The sequence below is a fragment of the Opisthocomus hoazin genome, chromosome W (assembly GCF_030867145.1).
Source record: "Opisthocomus hoazin isolate bOpiHoa1 chromosome W, bOpiHoa1.hap1, whole genome shotgun sequence".
Classification (NCBI taxonomy): domain Eukaryota; kingdom Metazoa; phylum Chordata; class Aves; order Opisthocomiformes; family Opisthocomidae; genus Opisthocomus; species Opisthocomus hoazin.
In genome coordinates, this window is record NC_134453.1 from 33,284,278 (window position 1) to 33,296,322 (window position 12,045).

General features: G+C 42.8%; 1 protein-coding gene across 5 annotated transcripts in view; it reads left to right on the plus strand.

Moving 5' to 3' along the window:
• LOC142365657 (mesoderm induction early response protein 3-like) overlaps positions 1–10,717 on the plus strand; it is a 32,873-nt gene extending 22,156 nt beyond the window's left edge. For all 5 annotated transcript variants that reach the window (XM_075446672.1, XM_075446668.1, XM_075446669.1 and 2 more), the window contains 3 exons: positions 6,394–6,521; positions 6,706–6,851; positions 6,951–10,717. In XM_075446672.1, the coding sequence (XP_075302787.1) occupies positions 6,394–6,521; positions 6,706–6,851; positions 6,951–7,408 (732 nt within the window). In that variant the 3' untranslated portion in view covers positions 7,409–10,717. The remainder of the gene's footprint in view (positions 1–6,393; positions 6,522–6,705; positions 6,852–6,950) is intronic.
• Positions 10,718–12,045: the final 1,328 nt, after the last annotated feature.

The window sequence follows — 12,045 nt, forward strand, 5'->3', positions numbered from 1 at the left end:
CCCTCGGCAGTTTCCGCGACTTGTCGTGTAGGGCTCCATACAGCAGCCTTCCACCTCCGCTGCTTCCCCACAATGCGACAGGACCCATCCGTGAACAGGGCATACTGTTTCTTATCTTCTGGCAGCTGGTTATACAGTGGGGCCTCTTCAGCACGTGTCACCTCCTCCTCTGGCGATGTTCCAAAATCTTTGCCTTCTGGCCAGTCCATGATGACCTCCAGAATTCCTGGGCGACTGGGGTTTCCCATTCGGGCGCGCTGGGTGATCAGCGCGACCCACTTACTCCACGTAGCATCGGTGGCATGATGCGTAGAGGGGACCCTCTCTTTGAACATCCAGCCCAGGACCGGCAATCGTGGTGTTAGGAGGAGCTGTGCTTCAGTGCCCACCACTTCTGAAGCAGCTCAAACGCCTTCACATGCTGCCAGAATCTCTTTTTCAGTGGGAGTATAGCGGGCCTCGGATCCTCTGTATCCCTGACTCCAAAACCCCAGGGGTCGACCTCGAGTCTCCCCTGGTGCTTTCTGCCAGAGACTCCAGGTAGGGCCATTCTCCCTGGCTGCGGTGTAGAGCACATTTTTAACATGACTGGACCAAGGGCTACAGCATGAACTATCTCCCGTTTAATCTGTTCAAATGCCTGTCGTTGCTCAGGGCCCCATTCAAAATCATTCTTCTTCCGGGTCCCGTGGTACAGAGGACTTGCAATCTGGCTGTAATTTGGGATGTGCATCCTCCAAAAACCCACAACACCTAAAAAGGCCTGTGCCTCCTTTTTGCTGGTTGTTGGGGACATAGCTGCTATTTTGTTGATGACATCCATTCGGATTTGACGGCGCCCATCCTGCCATTTTATTCCCAAAAACTGGATGTCTTGCGCAGGTCCCTTGACTTTACTTTGCTTAATGGCGAAAGCGGCTTTCAGAAGGATCTGAACTATTTTCTCCCCTTTCTCAAAAACTTCCTCCGCGGTGTCACCCCATACAACGATGTCATCGATGTACTGCAGATGTTCTGGAGCTTCACCCTTTCTTTTCCAGTGCAGTCTGGATCAGCCCGTGGCAAATGGTGGGACTGTGGTTCCACCCCTGGGGCAGTCGATTCCAGGTGTACTGGATGCCCCTCCAGGTGAAAGCAAACTGTGGCCTGCACTCTGCTGCCAAAGGGATGGAGAAGAATGCATTAGCGATGTCAATTGTAGCATACCCTTTGGCTGCCTTTGACTCCAGCTGATATTGAAGTTCTAACATGTCTGGCACGGCAGCACTTAGCGGTGGTGTGACTTCATTCAGGCCACGGTAGTCTATTGTCAGTCTCCACTCTCCAGTAGACTTTCTCACTGGCCATATGGGACTATTAAAGGGTGAGCGAGTTTTGCTGATCACTCCTTGACTCTCCAGCTGGCTAATCAGCTGATGAATGGGGAGAAGGGAGTCTCGGTTGGTACGATACTGTCACCGGTGCACCGTTGTGGTCGCGATTGGCACCTGTTGTTCTTCAACCCTCAGCAACCCCACAACGGAAGGATCCTCCGAGAGACCAGGCAAGATGGACAGCTGTTTAATTTCTTCCGTCTCCAAACAGCTATGCCAAAAGCCCACCGATACCCCCTTGGGTCCTTGAAATAGTCCTTGATAGTCTATGCCAAGGATGCACGGAGCCTCGGGGCCAGTTACAATGGGGTGCTTCTGCCAGTCCTGCCCAGTGAGGCTCACTTAAGCCTCCAATACACTCAGCTCTTGGGACCCCCCTGTCACTCCAGAAATGCAAATGGACTCTGACCCTTTGAACTCTGATGGCATTCAAGTACACTGTGCACCAGTGTCCACTAGAGCTTTATACTCTTGTGGATCTGACGTGCCAGGCCACCGAATCCACACTGTCCAATAAACGCAGTTGTCCCTTTCTTCCACCTGGCTGGAGGCAGGGCCCCTCTAATCCTGCTCAGAGAATTTGCTGCTCACCTGCTGTAAAAATGACTTGGAGGTCCCCTCCAGAGGATCGGAATCAAGATCAAACTGTCTACCTGGTCTGGAGAGCTGGCTGCTGGAAACTGGAGCAGCATTTTTCCTAACAGAATCCCCTTTTGTGATTGTTTTACCTCACAACTCACGCACTTGTGCCTCTAGACTTGAGGTGGGTTTTCCATCCCACTTCCTCATGTCCTCTCCGTGGTCACGCAGGTAAAACCACAGGGTGCCCCGTGGTCTGTAGCCTCTGTATTCTTTCTCCTGAGCAGAGGAACGCCTGCTCCTAATAGCTGAGATGCTGGCCCGTACAGGTGGGGAGTAGGATATATTCTCTTTGATTTGCCGCACCTCCTGGACCAGTTTCTCCACAGCTGAGACAAGGGAGGAAGAGACTTTCCTCATATTGCCGGAGTCTGACAGCCACCTCATCCACTGTTGGTGCCTCTTTACCTTTCCAGTTTACAACTGCCAGTGAGTTGGCATATGAGGGTGGTGTGCTCCGCACAAACTTCCTCCACATGGATTGTGTGCACTGGACTTCATCTGGGTCTGTGGGTACCTGCTCATCGTCTGGTTCATAGTAAACCAGCTCCCGCACAGCTAATTCCCTCAAGTACTGAATACCCCTTTCCATATTGGTCCACTTGCCAGGATAGCATACAAAATCCTCACTGAAGGGGTACCTCTCCCTCACCCCTGAGAGAATTCTCCTCCAGAGGCTGAGGACTTGTTCCTTTTTCCCAATGGCCTTGTCAATGACCCCATCCCTGGCTAGGGATCCCAGCTGCTTGGCTTCCTTGCCCTCTAATTCCAAGCTGCTGGCCCCGTTATCCCAGCACCGCAGCAGCCAGGTGACAATGTGCTCGCCTGGGTGGCGGCTGAAATCTTTCCTCATGTCTTGCAGCTCGCCCAGGGACAGGGACCGGGTGATGATCTCTGTGTCCCGCGATGACCCTGGCTCATTGTCATCCCTCCCGGAGCCATCTGCTCTCTTTGCGTCTTTCTTTAGTTTTACAGGGGCGACTGCTACTGGCACAGGTTAGTCATTGGGCTCAGCTGCGATGCCTGCTGCTGGAGCTGGGGCTGGAGTAGCTGCTGTGCCCACCGGGGCAACAGGGGTTGCCCCTGTGTCTGTGGCAGCGGCAGTGGTGGTGCTGGTCAGGGGGGCTGTGGCTGCCTGCTGGGCTGGAGGAGCTGCAGGGCCTCCTGGGGGGGCAGCGCCAGCCGCAGTGCCTGCCGCTTCGTTTCCCCCCCCTTCCCCTTTAGGGCACTGAACAGTGTTGAACAGGGCAGCTCGGTAGGCGCGGGCCAGACCCCAGCACATTGCGGTGATTTGTGTCTCTCTGGAGTTCCCAGGGTGGCAGCACACTTTTTGCAGATATTTTACTAGTTTGTCCGGATCCTGCACTTGCTCAGGGGTGAGTTTAAAAAACACCGGGGGTGCCCACTACCCTAGGTACTTTCCCATGCTGTCCCACGCACCCAGCCACTCAGAGCTATCCAGCCCCGGGGCAGGTCTCTGCACGATGTTCTTTACTTGTTTAGCCCTAAACAAGACCTGCAACCCATTCAGGAGGCATAACAAAAGGAGCATGCTGGCCTGAGCATCCCACGGGTATTTGAAATTCTCAAAAGCTGTTAGGACTAGCCTGAAGGAGAGGGGGGGTCGAAAGATTGGGGGAAGATATCCTCTCCGGTTTTCCCCACAGATTGGGTTTGATTATTAACAAATTCTAAGACATAGGATCCGAGGTATGGAAAAGACCGCAGTGCCGCATGCAAATACAAGCCTAATTGCATGCACAGTGATGTTATCATGTCATAAGTCGACATCATACGGTACAGTAAAATCATAATCCTGATCCTTTTCCCCGAGGTAATGAACAGCACCACAGGGAACACGTACAGCAAGTACGGATTCAAAAACCACAACCATCTGATCAAAGACAGAAACATTTTTTACCGGCGACTATTTAACTAACACAATAAATGCCTATAACAAAATTTAACAAAATCTAAGAAAGCAGTTTTAACACATGCTGCTCAGCCCTGCCGTTATCCCCGCTCCACGCTTGGGCGCCAAATTAATGTTCTGGTTTGGCTGCAGCTGGCAACAAAAGTGCCACGCGGCTGCCCCTCCCCCCCCCTCCCCCCAACCGGGGTGTGGAGGAGAAAGGAAAGAAACAGGCAGAAACTAGTGGGTCGGGATAAGGGCAGTTTAACAGAACAGCAAACAAAGGGAACAGGAACAACAAGGATACAGATAAGGGGAATACACAAAACAAACCCGCAGAACAGAGCCCACAGAAAAGAACTGCTCTCCCAGACCGGACCACCGCTGAGCCCTCCGGAGCCGCGAGTGAGTTCCCCCCGCCCAGCTCCCCCCCACCGGAACCCAGCATGACGGCACATGGTATGGAATACCCTGCTCTGCTTGGCCAGGTGGGGTCAGCCCACCCAGCTGTGCCCCTTCCTGGATTCCGGTGAAAATTAACCCTGTCCTGGCCAAACCCAGGACACATATTAAAACCAGCTTGGCATTTTTTTGTTAATTTTACCTCCAATGTCTGGAAAATCTAGGTGTTGCAATATGAGTCAATATATTATCTCTGAAATCCACTTAATGTTGACATTACTTCCATTTATGCATTTATTTTATAATTTAGTTTAAATGTCTGCCTCTCCTAGAAGTGTAGTATTTCCATACCATGGCTGTGGGAAGGGAAAAAATGTATCTTTAATTATTTTTGTAATGAGGAATGTGTAATTCTACAGAAACAGACTTAGCTCTTTGTGTTTTCAGAAAGTGTAGTCATCCATCAGTACTCTGGTTTCTAGCCAACGGAGGAGTTCTGATCTTGATCTGGATTGCATCTGATTGACTCCTCTGTGCCTGAAGAGTAGGAATTGGATTTTTTTTTTTTTTTAATCAAATATACGTATCATTTGGTACAGTTGACAATATGGATGTTTCCAAACTTTCTGTACATCTCCTGTATGTTTTGATATCACCCTGAGGTTTTGTACTGGTTGCGGCTGGGACAGAGTTGATCTTCTTCGTATTATCTTGTATGGGGCTATGTTTTGGATTTGTGCTGAAAAAAGTGTTGATAACACACTGATGCTTTAGTTACTGCTGAGCAGTGCCTACACAGAGTTAAGGCCTCTTCTGCTCCTCATACCACCCCACCAGCGAGTGGGCTGGGGGTGCCCAAGAAGTTGGGAGGGGACACAGCTGGGACAGCTAATCCCAGCTGACCAAAGGGATATCCCATACCATATGATGTTGTGCTCAGCAATAAAACTGGGGGGTGAAGGCTGGCAGGGGCTTCCGTTGCTTGGGGACTGGCTGGGCATCAGTCTGTTGGTGGTGAGCAATTGTTTTCTTTTGCATCGCTTATTTTTCTTGGGTTTTATTTTCCTCTCTCTTTTTTAAGATTTTTTTTTTTAATTATTAAACTGTCTCTATCTCAACCCAGGAGTTTTCTCACTTTTACCTTTCCACTCCTTACCCCCCCATCCCACTGGGGGGGAGTGAGCAAGCAGTTGTGTGGTGCTTAGTTGCTGTCCAGGGTTAAACCATGACAAGGGTGTTTTTTTTAGGAGACTGGAGTTTTTGTTGTGTTTCAGGCAAACTTTATGGGGTTGTGGTTTCTGTTCAACAACAGTCAGATAGTCCTACTCAACACTTGGTTTAACCTGTCCTATGATAAATATTTGGGAGTTTCAAATTTTAAATGGACCTTTACCAATAAACAGTAATTCACCAGAGATACAAAGGAATAGTTTTAAAACATTTTTTCCAACATGCAACAAAGTGCGTGAGTTGATCTATCTGTCACTATGGACCAGAATTTGTCTAAGTATCCAAAGTCTTTTCTGCTTCACTTCTCTTACGTCATTGATTTGCTCAGCTTTTTCCATCTTAAGAGTCTGTCTTTATAGTTTAAAAAAATTGTTATATAGGTTATGAATTGAAATGCTTCAGATGTAGATACAGTTTCTATCTATTTAAAAAAAAAAACAACAATAATGCATTCAATAGAACAGATGTAATACTTATATAGAATAGAACAGTTCAGTTGGAAGGGACCTACAAGGATCATCTAGTCCAACTGCCTGACCACTTCAGGGCTAACCAAAAGTTACAGCATGTTAGTAAGGGCATTGGCCAAATGCCTCTTAAACACTGACAGGCATGGGGCATTGACCACCTCTCTAGGAAGCCTGTTCCAGAGTTTGACCACTCTCTTGGTAAAGGAATTTGAAACTGTAGATCTCTCTTCAAGTCTCCTGATTTAATTGGTTTGTTCCAGATACTAGAACTTTAAAACTAACAATATTGCAGGAATATGGGGACCAGAGAGATGACAAAACATAATTCTTTGCATTAATCTTGTCAATTCTTCTTGCCGCCTTTTAGGTAAGAACCAGAACAGTTGCTGAGTGTGTGGCTTTCTATTACATGTGGAAAAAGTCAGAACGTTATGATTACTTTGCTCAGCAAACAAGATTTGGAAAGAAGAGATATAACCATCATCCAGGAGTTACGTAAGTAAAACGTTCTTGGAATATGTTTTCTGTTGCAAATTGTAAATGTAGAAGATTGGGGTTTTTTCTTCCGTTATTGCAGTGTAATGCTGCAGTGGCTGTGGCAACTGAAATTAAATCCGTCATCATTTTTAGGCCTTGTTTTCCTGTTAAATAACCCATTATGAATGCCATATTCTTTAAGGGACTACATGGATCGTTTGGTAGATGAAGCAGAAGCCCTTGGTGGAGCAGTACATTCTTCAGCCTTAACATCTAATACTCGATCAGAAACCATTCCTGATCAACAGCTAAGCATTCTGAATTCTATCTCTGCCAATGAGTTGACAGGTAAATCAAGGAAGAAAAAAGAAAAAAAAAACCTACCTTTTTGTTGTAACTATATAAACAACTATTTCATTTACATTTTGTGTTCATCTTTTTTTCCAGCATTGACAAACAGTGTAGCTACAGTCTGCCACACTTCAGATGTGAACTGCCTGGATGATGCCTTTCCTCCTATGGACAGCTTACCCCGAGCTCCTGTTAATCATGTGCCTGTTGGAACAGAAGAATTGCTTAACTTGCCTAGCAATGGTGAAAGTGATTGTTTTAATTTATTTGAGACTGGCTTTTATCATTCAGATCTAAAACAAATGAACATGTGCAGTGAGGAGACAGAAAGACCTGCAAAGAGATTAAAAATGGGAATTGCTGTCCCAGAATCTTTCATGAATGATGTCTCGGTAAATAACCTTGGTGTGGACTTTGAGAACCACACACACCATATTACCAGTGCCAAAATGGCTGTTTCAGTGGCTGACTTCAGCAGTCTATCTGCAAATGAGACAAATGGTTTTATCAACACCCATGCTCTTCACCAACATACTGCCCTTCACTCAGAATGACTGTGGAAAACTAAACAAACAGTGGGTACTTTATGCAGTAGTAGTAAACTTGATAGGAGCTATCAGGTTTGCTTAGTCTTTCACTGGAAGTTTGAACTTTGACATCAGTGATGTCTTTTTATGTATAGAACTATATCTTGATTTATCAAGAGTAATTTCTTTTTTCAGTCCATAAATGTGGAAATATTTGGCAGAGTATGGGACTAAGAGAACCTTGTGGTGCAGCTTTAAGTTCTGCTTCAATTTTTTTTTTTTTTAAAGCCTGTAGACAGAGGCCACCATTTCAAAACCAGCACATAAGTTCTGAACTGATTGGTGTGGCTTTTTAATTTAAGTCACTTTTGCTGTAATGGATGCAGTGTAATAACAGTGTTTACAGGTACTGATCCCTGCTTAATGTAGCATTTTTTTTTTCTTATGAAGGCAGGGATGGGTTTCTTAAACTGCACAAACATACAAGGATGTTTTTTAAATGGAACCTTCTCTCATGTGATATTAAACTAGAGCACTTCAGTTTAAAAAACAGCAAGTTCATTTTGGTAGAAGCTAGCACAAGGGACTTAACATGAGTAAAGTATGAAGACCTACACTTGGATGCTGTTGCAAAATTATAGGCCACGGCTACCTTACACAGAAGTAATTATGCTGCCAGAGGTATCTGTGTACTTTAAACTTACTGGCTTAAACAGATGCATTTTAGGCTATTGTATTCAGATGGGTTTTGTTCACAACTTTGAAGATTAATATACTTGTGTAACTTAACTTTCCTAAGGCAGATGATGTATAAAGCTACAGCCTGCGCAGCTTAGGATTTACCACTAAACAGTCTACATTTTGGAAGACATCTTAAATTGTTTGGAGCACTGCAGTTCAAAAAGTTACAGTTTTGAGGGACTATCTAATTTATATAGAAGTAGTAGAACCTTGAAGTATGTATTTGAAAGTTTTTCTTCAGTGTGGATTGAATTTATATGTTTTGGCAAGTCATTGGCTCAAAAATGGCACTTCATTACCTTAGTCAAATAGGAAAGGATGAGTAAAAATGTTTCCCATAAAAGCAACTATTTCACTTCAGTAAATTTTTATTTTGAACACTGAGTATAATTTAGCCATCCACAAAGTTTGTCTTGCAAATGTTTGTTCTAATTCTTGCAGGAGAACATTACTTCGGTAGGGTTACCCCTTTCCCTCCATACTTTTTCTTTGTACTGTTCATATTACAAATTTAATTGCCACTAACTTGTTTTTGTTATTGAAGTGATTAAGCTTGCGTTGTTGATATTTGTAATAGTTGCTTCAAGGTTATGCTGAGTATTTAGAAAGTAGTGACTTTAATATTAGAAAGGGAATTTATTATGCATACTGTGAACTGCATTGACATCCTGAGTTTTGGATGCAGTGTATGGAGTTTTCTTTACAGCATTGTAATGAAGATTGCTTTGAAGCATTTATGCAATAGCACATTTATCATATTAAAACAAATTAGTTTAGCACAGTGGACAAAAGTAAAGATACTTTTGTAATCGGTTCTTAACTTATACATCTGAAATATGTAATTCTAGTAAGTACACAGTAAATAACGGGTAGCCTTGGCCCTGTGTTGTACTCTGACCTTTTTAGCCAAGTTGTCAGCTTCTTGTTGCTGTGTTTTGTGCTGAACTGTGTACCTTATTTCTTTTGTTTATGAATCAACACATTTTATGTAATTTTGTAAAATACTGGCCATAATCCTTCATTGTTATACATTCAAGTTTATGGGTTTACAGTGAGTGGCTGGTCTGTATAAAAATCATTATACAAAGATGACTGCTTATACAAGTTGCACTTAAATGAACATGCCCATTCTCATTAGCTGATGCAGTAATATATTCAATTTATCTATGCATTGCTGGGCTCTTAATGTAGACAGAGACTTGTCTAAGGTTTGGGTTACCAGCAAGTTGAATGGACACTTTAGTTATTTAATAAAGACTTTTGACCAAAATTCAGAAAACTATGAGAGAAAAATGAATTCTAGCTAGTCTAATAGATTTTTAAATCCTGATCTTATTTAGCCTGTTGGCTAGCTAGCTGGTGTCATTTACTTTTAATTCCTTGTTAAAATGAGGCAATAATTTGCAAGATTTTGTAAATATGTAAATTCTTCATATCTTTTTAGATATCTATTTCAATATTTTCTGACTACTTGTGTAACATTTTTGTGCATGCTTGATGTGACATTCATAAATTTGTACCACTTTATCCATGTAAAATAGATATTTATTGAATTTTTCTTTTAGAAGCTGGACTTAATTATTTTTCTCTCAGTTTAAACATTTAAAATGGAGAACTTGTTACTGTTTATTAAAAGAATTGTGTTTTGAAAGTCAGCATGAAGATAACTGAATTGCAAACAAATGAAGAAATTTTATTGCCTTGGTTCTTTGATGGTGAAGCACAATTCTTATAACAAACTGTGATGAATTCTTTGTCCTCTGCCATACTTTTTCTTCATACAAACAAACCAAAAATCCATAATGGGGAATTGCAGTGTTGGTAAATGTATCCTTTTTATGCACAGGGAATCTGAAGAGGATAGCCGGTTCATTTAGAGGTGTAATTTGGTGTTGTAATTATAACAATACTTTTACTTTGGTTACTTGTATGTCATCTTCTCATGCTAGGTTTTTAAATGTTTAGTTTTCCTCTTGTCATGGTCAAACTGCTGAATTTACTTGAAGGATACTAAATTGTGTACTGTTAGATCAATGAATTGTGTAATTGTTTACTGGCTTTAATTTTTAAAACTTAGGGTCCAAAATCTGTATAAACTTCAGATCAAATAGAACACAGTGATACTACTTAATTTAACCAAAGTGAATATTTCAACTTTGAATGTAAACTAATGGATAAACTGACCAACAGCGACACTATTTGCCCAGCACTACAAGCACATTGTCTACGGATGGGGAAACTAAATACAGTAATTTATAAAATAATGACAAGGTTACTATTTTTTTTATTCCTATTTTTCATTGGAAGATGGAAAATACTATTAATTGTAAAATACAGTAGGTATGGTTATAGTCCTCTTAAAACAGAGATTCCAGTTATTCGAAGTAAGTACCCTGTGCATAACAACAAATTTAGTGACAATCGGAATGTGTTTTTAATACCAGATGTTCAAGAAATTGTCACTATTGTTGCATTGGTTTTAATACTTGTACATAAACACTGATTTATTTTTTTTTTTAAGTATTATTTTGTATTTGTTGTACTTTAATACCTGGTGTACAATTCCAGAAATAAATGTCTGGAAACCTTTCTTTACTTGTGAAGCTTTTCATGCATATGCATTATGTTTGCTACTTACTTCTCAGAATTATTTAACAATAACTCTGAACACATTTTTAAGCCACTCTGGCTACTGCTGAAGTGCACACTACCACTCTACCTAATGTTACAGATGGACTATTTTATAAGCAGCTGGGAGAAGTCTCACAATCGCTAGCCCTTGTTCTCGTGGGGAACTTCAACTTACCAGATGTCTGCTGGAAATACAATATAGAGGAGAGGAAACAGTCCAGGAGGTTCCTGGAGTGTGTGGACGATAACATCCTGATGCAGCTGGTGAGTGTGTCAACTAGGGAAGGTACCCTGCTGGACCTGTTGTTTGTGAACAGAGAAGGACTGGTGGGAGATGTGATGGTTAGAGGCCATCTTGGGCACAGCGATCATGAAATGATAGAGTTTTTGATTCTCGGAGAAGTATGGAGGGGTGTTGCGACATGTCCGTGGTGAAGATGGACAAAGCATACGCATACAATATGAATGCTGCAAATGTCAAACTTTATTCATAGATTCAGTACCTTATATACTATTTTTAAGATTATCTCATCAAAACATGCAATTCTCTAGTGACAGCTACAGATTATACTTGATATTTATGGTGACAACTACTGATTATATTTGATATCTAGTTTCTTATTAGTACAGGATATAACTTCCTCCCAGTAACATCTTTACTTGCCAATTACATTTTTTGGCAAACTACTCAGTCCCATTTCTTTATGAATCTTGGCTTCTGTTCTTGTTTACTTCTTTTTGTACTTTTCCACAGTCCTTGAATCTTTCATCAGGGCGTCCTTTGATCACTGACTTTGGTCAAGCAAGGCCTACAAGCCCTGCTCCACAGCAGCGAACCCCACAGAGGGGGTTAGCAGAACTGCCACCTTGGGCTTCCAGAGGGCAGACTCTGGTCTGTTTAGGAGCCTGGCTGAAAGAGTCTCTTGGGAAGCAGCGCTGAAGGGCAAAGGAGTCCAGGAAGGCTGGACATTCTGGAAGAAGGAAATCTTAAAAGAGCAGGACTAGGCTGTCCCCATATGCCAAAAGATGAGTTGGCAGGGAAGAAGACCAGCCTGGCTGAACAGAGAGCTTTGGCTGGAACTCGGGAAGAGCTTATGACCTCTGGGAGAAGGGGCAGGCCACTCAGGAGGACTACAAGGATGTTGCGAGGTTACGCAGGGAGAAAATTAGAAGGGCCAAAACCCAACTAGAACTTAATCTGGCTACTGTTATAGAAGACAATAAAAAATGTTTCTATAAATACATTCAAAACAAAAGGAGGGCTAGGGAGAATCTCTATCCTTTACTGGATA